The following is an 8,706-nucleotide window of genomic DNA, read 5'->3' on the forward strand; positions in this document are numbered from 1 at the left end:
TTAACAAACAGAATCACTGAAGAAAAGAGAAACACAAGAACTACAACTGACTTCAGACACAGCCTTAGATAAAATAAACTGAAATAAAATACATTAAATCTCTCAAGATCTGATTAAACAACCCCACAAACAGCATCACCAGCTCCACTTATTAATAACCAGACTGACTTTATTTCTGTCAGACGTCTACAGAAGATCTGATTGAGAATTAACTAAGGTTTAGATGTTGATTTATTGTTTCATTTGAAGTAACCATATTAGAGATCAGTGTTTGCTTTAGTTGGGCTCTTGACCCTTGACTTCTGACAGAAATAAAGTCAGTCTGGTTATTAATAAGTGGAGCTGGTGATGCTGTTTGTGGGGTTGTTTAATCAGATCTTGTCGGGTTTTACAGTGTGCCTATAACTAGAAAATGAGTGTTCACTATTGTTATTTTGCATTATTTGACACACTATTTTCCTAATTAATGCTGTACAGTTGCTTTGACACAACCTGTATTGTTAAAAGCGCTATATAAATAAAGATGACTTGACTAAAGGTAAGGTTACATGAACGAGTGGTTCTATCATAAGCATGCATAAAATAGTATACAATATTTTTTATTTTTATTTTATTTTTTTATTTGTTTCTTTCTTTTGGTCAACAAGCAAAATTCCATTTGCATCATTTTGCACAGGACAGCATGAAACTTACAGGTACATACATACAACTTTACATATGCATGTACACATGCATAACCATACAAAATAAAATAATTACAAAATAAAAAAAACAACAACAACAACAACAAAAAAAAAGATATTTATACTCTTATTGACCAAAAAGGTGTAGGCTGAAGCTAAAGCTTATTATGCCTACCCTTAACTCCACACAAACAGCACTAATTGACATTAATTTAATATGAGAATATAGAATATTCTAAATATATATTTAGAAGAACATGCATTTTTATTTTTGTTTTTTTTTTTTTTTTTTTTTTTTTTTATTTTTTTATATATATATATATATATATATATATATATATATATATATATATATATATATATATATATATATATAAGACAATATACTGTACAAGAACAGTAAAAATATACACAATGAGCTGAAGGATATGTGTGTTCATAGAAAGGTTTGTCTGTGAATGAATAGGGAAGAGTCCATTTCTATGGCATTGTGTGTCTTTCCTATGAGTGAATGAAGTGAGTGTTGCTCTGCCTGCATTCCTTTGAGCAATAAAACCAGTGTGTTTGTCAGATGGTAGCCCTGGCAACTGAGCCTTCTGGGGTGTTAGTTGCTTTCGGGGGTCGTCCCCAGAACTCCAACACATAGCTGGCTTGTTGGTTTTAAAGATTATTTGTGAAATGTAACAAATAATTGTGTGTCTGCTCTGTCCAATCGTTACATCACTTTAGGTCAGTAGGCATCTTTAGCAGCTGCTTGAATGCATTTGACCACATGAGTGTCCACACCATGACAGCAGTCTGGTCAAATGTGTTTTCAGCTACCTCTGGAAGAAGTTGAAAGTGGAAAGATCAAAACATTTGAGGCCCCGTTTACACCTGTATTTAGTGCTGTCTACTTATGGTTTGAATGCATCTTACTGTAATAGCAAGTGTAAACAGGGCCAAGTCCAATTCACGGCTCTTTATCGTCTTGGACTCTGTCAGCACACCGCACCCTCTGAACACAATTTGTACATGTTAGGTTCAGTTTTGTAATTTGGTAAACTCATTTTTTTTTTTGTTTTTTTTTTTTGTAACAAAATATTTTTTTCACTGTAAATGAAGAAAAATTATCATTATAGTGCAGATTGGTGCATTACATTACAGATGGTAACATATAACAAAAAACAGCAACAAAATCCAAACCTCAGATCAAGCAGTTTATTTGTGAAGAACTCCAAAGAACTATAGAATAAAAAAGAAAAAAAAGAAAATGCTGATCAAAATAATGCTCACTGAAATAAGCCTATTACGTCTCTCTCTGCGCTTTTGCCTAATCAGGAAAGAAGTGCCGTTTTTCAACTCTTTATTAAACTCTTCGATAGCATTGTCTCTAGCCTCTTTAATTTCATCTAGAGTCTTCTGAAAATGAGCAGCTGTTTGTCTCATCTGATGAAGGAATTTCAAAATGTTTGATCTGATATTTTTGCCATTTCTTTTGTCTGCTGATTGATTCATTTCAGAGAGCTCAATTGAATTTTGAACAATACAAACAACATCAAGAACAACGAACAGAGCTGAGATTACACCACTGACCGCCGCTGCTGAACGGGCAGCTTTTGCAGTCTGTGCAGACACACGGACCGTTTTAACAGCCCCTGAAGACAAGCGAGTGGTTTTGGCAACTTCTGAAGACAAGCGAGCAGTTTTGGTGGCCCCTGAAGACAAACGAGTGGTTTTGGCAACTTCTGAAGACAAGCGAGTGGTTTTGGTGGCTTCTGAAGACAAACGAGTGGTTTTGGCAACTTCTGAAGACAAGCGAGCAGTTTTGGTGGCCTCTGAAGACAAACGAGTGGTTTTGGCAGCCTCTGAAGCCAAATGAAAAGTTTTGACAGCCTCTGAAGACGAATTAATTTTTTTGACAGCACCAGAACATAACTGGAAGCCTTTGATACCACCTTTAGTCCAACAAACAGCTTTGTCAAACTGCTTAGCCCCTTGACTCTTTGGGGGCATTTCAGCTTTAGGGAGTCCTAAAATGGCTGAAAAGCCTCTCATTTTATCCCCACCTGCCTGGATCATCCTTGCTGGTAAATAGTAATCATCCTCCTGCTGTACCAGCTGTTGAATGTCCTCTGTGCTATGAATAATTGTACTCACATTCTCAAACATTGCATTGATGGTGTTCTGGAAATCACTGGTGATCTTCTCAAGAGTCTCACGTAGGTGTTTCTGCTGGGTGTCGTTAATGATGTTGCATATTGTACCTGTTGCTCCTCCAACTACTCCAACAACACCACCAACAGCAGTAAGAGCTAAAGAAACCCCCAGTGTGACCGGGGCCAAAGCCAGGCCCACTATGGATGCGATTCCTCCAGCTGCTCCTATTGCTGCTCCTGTCAAACTGCCCACTGTAGTGTTCTTGTGTGTGGATTCCAGTTCATCGGTAATGATACTGAGTTTCTTTACTTGACCAGTGAGTGTGCGATGCTTTCTGTCAAAATCTAAGTTTAGTGTGTTTATCTCTGTTTTCAAGACATCCAAAATGTGACGTTTCCTGGAATATTAGAAAGTATTTTAATCTTGTTTTGTGCATTTTATAGATTGCAGTGTAGTGGATCAACTGGGGATCAATCAGCTGGTGACATGCTCTTACATGCAATTAATTTGACCGGGATTCCCAAGTGGTGACAAATTTATCAGATGCAGTTGTTAGTGGACTATCAGAGTATTTCAAACGCTTTAAGCATGAGCAGTTTGTTGGGAGTCTGCTTTTTTATGCTTTGTGGAATATCACATACAGTGAATCTGCTGGAAAGCCAGTTATATACATTTATGCACATGTCCCCACTTGATCCATAACACATAGAGAGAACATGTTGTGGCAAAGTACACTCTGTGACTACATTTTTAACAATTATATATGCCATAATGCAAACATAAATTACATAATATAAAATTTATAAAGGCAAGTTAGAGCAAGAAATGCTTACTTTTTAGTTGTCTCTAGTTGATTCCCACGAGTCTTAAACACCGATTTGAAGTGGTCCATCACTGACAGACAAGATGTATTTCTAAGTCTCTGATCAAAGTAAAAATGAACTCATCCATGAAACAGCAGCATGATTATTGCTCTTAGTAGTATTTACTAGGTTCAGATCAAAAAAACTCAAAGCCTGAAAATAATGCATGCATAGCCACTTATCTTAAATAATGTGTTTTTTTTTTTTCAAACAGAAAAGAACTGGCTTACCTTACATTTAAGCGTATCCACCTTGTCTTCCAGTTCATATGATTATGAAAAGGGAGAGGGCAAGGCAGGTGCTAAATAGTTTCATAAGCTGCTGTTGTTGGTTAATAGTTTACAACAGTTAAGCAATATTACTCACTATCATGCCGTTGACCTATATACGTATATCAGGAGAGCTGATATTCAGAACAAAAGCAGCTGTGATATTGCTGTTATACAACCACTTCAGTAAAAAAATATAATAAAAAATTATATATATATTTCTTTTCCACTAATGAAACATTCTGAAAAAGAAAGCAAATCAAAACTCTATTTGTACCAAGCAGCACAGTTTATTTTATGTTCTGGATGTTGAAATGTATTTCTTGTGCATATTCTTTCATAGTTCTTCATTTTTGCTTATGCTCTTGCTATAGTTATGGTTTCATTGTGTACTATGTTGTCTTCACAAGCTTTGTGTGTGTGTTCTCCATATCAAGGTTTTTAACCTCACAGGACAGTGTTATAAAGCAATAATATTCCATTATCGTATAACACTTCTTGAATTTTTGCTGGTCAGAAGAAGCTGAAAAAATTAGAAAAACTTAATATTAATATCATTTATTAACTTTGCTATTTTTTTGTCTTATGCTTTCCATTTTTCCTAGTCTCTTTGTACCTTTTGGCTGATAGAAAAGTTAATTGATGATTAATTTTGTTTATCAGACAGATTGCAGTGTTATCTGGTTAAGAGTATCAGACAAAACAAATATCCTGTTCCTGAAGGAATCTGGTATAAAAATCAAAATAAACCGCATACTTCATACTATTTAGTAGGCAAAAAGCAGTAGGTGAAGGAAAAGTATGCATGAAATCTCAATATCCACAAAAGAGTAGGCAAGATTTACCTGGATGGAGCACTATTTCTCGCGAGATTCGGGCGTACGTATACTTAAGTATCATTGGAATATGCCTACTTACCTACTATATAGTAGTTGAAATGGGTACGTGAGAAGAGCAGTATGTCCGAAACCACAGTATTCAAAAAAGAGTAGGCGAGAGATCCCTGGATGGCCTACTGCGTCCGTCCAGACTCCGAAGTGCTCGCAGGATACGTTTCTATCCCACAATGCCATGGGAGAGTATACGTTAACCAAGAAGAAGAGGGGATGCATCTAGTCTGCCGCAAACAGCTGCAAATCCTTAAGAAGAAGAAGAGGAGGATACGTCATAATCGCACATGGAGAAGAACGAGGATGTTTTCAGATGTATTAAAAACTAAAATCATGGTGTCTCGTGTTAAAATTGCATTTTTTTAACTACTGTAAAGGAAACTGTTGAATTCTTTAAGGTGTTGGGACAGATATTATAGTATATTTGAGAGTTTGAGGTAAAAATGTGTTTATTTATAGCTACTGGGGAGCTCCAGTAAGCACACATGTGTCTACAAAGTGGATTGCTGCATTCATAAATTCTATCGTAAATTTCATTATTTCCACTTCTGAAGTCGTGATTGCAAGCACTTTAATGTGCAGTTTTTAACTAGGAAACTTACGTACGTTAATTCAGATGGCTTGTGACTTTAGTATTTTATATGTTCTAAATTATATATGTCATAATGGTTTACTAAATGTTTATGTAATATCTGACAGAAACATCTTCGGCAACAATTGCAGAAGAGAACATCAACACAACATGAAATAGACATCAGTGATGTGTGTGTGCTATTAGCTATGCAGTAGAATTCACTGTTGTGAACACTGCTAATGTAAATAATTATGTAATGTAAATTAAACCATACTATTTTAAAGGTTTCAAGAAATTATAGTTATCAATAAGCTATCAGATATATTTGTCTATTAGTACTGTTGATAAATTGAGTAGCAAATGTTATTGAATAAAACACATCAGCAACTGCCTCAACATTTAAATGTACACTCTAAAAGAAATGGTGCTTAATAGCACTGAAAGTGGTTCACTGGCTCGTAATCACAGGGGAACCATTTTAGTGCTATATAGCATCTGAACTAGCATCAAGTATGGTCTGTCAAAATTAAACAATTAAATAATATTAGAGACAGTGGCTGTACGTGTTTATGTTTTTTAATTTTTTTTTGCATAAAAAAGTTTTGTTTACAGTCTTCCTTTAACAGACAATAATATAAGACAATACTGCAAAAATAGTTTACTGTCAAGCTGTTATATTCCTGTTACATATTTATTGCCCAACATTCCTAATTTTTGTCACATCTGCCTACTGTGTAGGAACGAGGAGTGAGGAAACGTAGGAGTTTTCACACAGAACAATCTTTAATCACAGGAAGGAAGGAGCACACGTAGCACAGAGGGTTGACTTTCAATACCAGACAGCGAAACAAAGACAACTATAAATACACAACTAACGAGGGAGGAAACGAGACACACCTGAGAGCAATAAACACATTTCACATGAGGGAGAAACTAGGTCAGGGGGAAAACACTCAAACACAGTCCAAGGGCGTGACATATCTCTCCCCTTCACATCCTCACGCTGAAGAAACCACACAGAGAGGGACGGGTGGGACCTTGGGAAGAGGCTCGGGAGCAGGACGACAGACAGAGTCCAGGGCTGATCAGACTAAAATTTAATTCTAAAATCTCTTTGTAATCTATAATAACATTACATTTATTTCATATTTTCTCTATGACCTTCTTGAATATTATACAGGCACCTGCAATTTTGGCCAAATTGTAGATTGTTGGTGAATTTGCACATACTATAATGTAAGCATCATTAATGACCCCTTGTGTTCAGTTTTAAAATAAAAAGATTGATTAGTGAAATGAAAAAAATATTTAATAAAAAATGAGAATGATTAGTAATTGTCTCTCATTGGCCCTCAAAACCTTTCTTATTTAGAGGTACAGTATTGCATGATTTGTAGATTATATTTAATACACTTTGCATAAACGTTTGCAATTCGTTTTTAAAAGGTAACATTACAGGCTTATGGCCTCTACGCTTACATTTCTTTTTTTGATATTTTTTTTTTTAGGAACACCTTCTGATCAATGACAGAAATTAACCGTCTCATTACAGGGCGATATTTGACTCCATTTTTTTCCCTTTGTAATCCTATTTTTCAAACTTTATTAAATGTATGTCATATTTTGAGCCAAAGCATTTAGATTTATAAACTTTTATCAAAAATTTTAATTAAACAATAAAGCCTATAAAGTCTATAAAAGAATAAATGAAATCAGCATCAACAATTCTTCTTTGCAAGGCACAGAACTCTTCTTTTGTGTTTCAAGCATCAAAGAAATAAAAGTGCAATACAGCTTTAAGTTTTGTTTTTCTCCATACATTTGAACGTGTCCTGTTTAAACGTATATTTTTCTGAACAAAACAAATATACATATATACATTATCATGCATTTTTTACCATTTTTGACAGAAGACATGCACTAAAATGTCATTCAGTGTAACAATATTTATATACCAAAACATCTTGTTAGGAAGCCCTCAAAGTGAAGTGAAAATCATTTAAAATATATAAAAATGTAGTATGATCATATATTCTTATTTGTATTTTAATAAGTACAGGTCATAATAAGTAAATTGTTTCGTTTGTACATAAATATATGTTACACTGAATGACGAATTTGCCAAAAAGAGAGATAACATTGCCACTGTTTTATACAAAACCCTTCTGTATAAAAGAATAGCAGCACAAATGACGATAACTGCACAGAGAAACAATATTGTTGGAATCTCTTTTATATTGTAGGATATTGATGGATTTGTTTTTTGTTTTTTCCAGCTGATGAATGATAAAAGCATTGACAGCTAATTAGAATTCATTCAACTTTAAAGAGCTTGAGCATTTAAAGTGGCAGACCACAAATCTGCAGCACATGCTTAGAACGAACAGTGCTGTTGTTCATCAGTGCGGAGGCTAACAGTTACTGTTATAGTTATTTTAGAGTTATTGTTCTTGGTGTGAACAGGCTTTAAGAGTGCTGCCCGAGCTACACCTTAGTTTATTAGCTTTTTACAGTGCCTAGTGACTCCCTCTGTTCATGGGTGTCTATAATTAATCAATAATCAAACTAAACCATACCAAAATGCATTAAAATATTAATATGTATTAAGTTTAACACATATTTTTCAATTCTAAACATTCCTCAATTATCTGTAATAAGATGCTAGAATTGTTATTTCTACAGTGAACTTGACCAGTAAAATTAATCACAAATATTCACAACATCTACTTGTTTTCCAAAACATCTAACATTAAAAGTGTTTTTTGGCATTTCACTGAATGACGTATGTTTTTGTAATCTATGTTACCACACCATGAAAAGGTGAAATGATCAAGAATTTAAGAGCAATAAACTCTTCTAATCAGTTTCTCGTATGATTTCAGAATAACTTCTCATTACTGTTACACTGAATGATCTCAGATACACTGCATTTTCAGGACAAAAGTCCCCTGTCCATTTAAATACTTTAACAAAACAATAAGACATAGTCCTTTTAATATAACACAGCCAATACTTGAAAATGCCAAGACAACACATATTTTTTAACTTGGTATTTTATGTTTATTTAAAGATGTATTGGTAAAATCAAAGTCCGGACCATTACGCTGAATGACAATTTTACACTTTGGAACATTATTTCCCCCATATTGTTACATTTTATTGACACAAAAGTAATTTGAAATATGAAAGACTAGAATTTACTTGCATTTAAGATGTTTTTAATGCATTTAAAATGACTTTTGTAAATGTAATGTGATGCAGACACGTCTCATCTTTGACCCGTTTATA

General features: G+C 34.4%; 1 protein-coding gene across 2 annotated transcripts; it reads right to left on the reverse strand.

Moving 5' to 3' along the window:
- Positions 1-1,103: 1,103 nt before the first annotated feature.
- On the reverse strand, positions 1,104-4,063 carry LOC122142540. 2 transcript variants are annotated; one of them, XR_006158663.1, is made up of 5 exons: positions 3,916-4,063; positions 3,656-3,716; positions 1,869-1,907; positions 1,602-1,680; positions 1,104-1,507 (listed from the first exon to the last, which is right to left on the reverse strand). XR_006158663.1 is itself a non-coding variant. In XM_042753761.1 (5 exons), exons 2-5 carry the CDS (start codon positions 3,712-3,714, stop codon positions 1,404-1,406), a joined length of 291 nt encoding a protein of 96 aa, XP_042609695.1. In that variant the 5' UTR covers positions 3,715-3,716; positions 3,916-4,057; the 3' UTR covers positions 1,104-1,403. The 2 variants fall into 2 exon arrangements, 1 of the variants encoding a protein (XP_042609695.1); XM_042753761.1 differs by having other exon boundaries at positions 1,104-1,517; positions 3,916-4,057.
- Between the last annotated feature and the right edge of the window lie 4,643 nt (positions 4,064-8,706).

The sequence above is a fragment of the Cyprinus carpio genome, unplaced genomic scaffold (assembly GCF_018340385.1).
Source record: "Cyprinus carpio isolate SPL01 unplaced genomic scaffold, ASM1834038v1 S000000001, whole genome shotgun sequence".
Classification (NCBI taxonomy): Eukaryota; Metazoa; Chordata; class Actinopteri; order Cypriniformes; family Cyprinidae; genus Cyprinus; species Cyprinus carpio.

Bases quoted from the DNA above. Each gene is read 5' to 3' on its own strand.
- LOC122142540 (XM_042753761.1), bottom strand. From the start codon at position 3,714: ATGGACCACTTCAAATCGGTGTTTAAGACTCGTGGGAATCAACTAGAG. The intron at 1,908-3,655 runs GTAAGCATTTCT...TTTATTCTATAG, and splicing joins CAACTAGAGACAACTAAAAA to TTCTTTGGAGTTCTTCACAA. The intron at 1,681-1,868 runs GTTTGGATTTTG...AATTGTGTTCAG, and splicing joins AATAAACTGCTTGATCTGAG to AGGGTGCGGTGTGCTGACAG.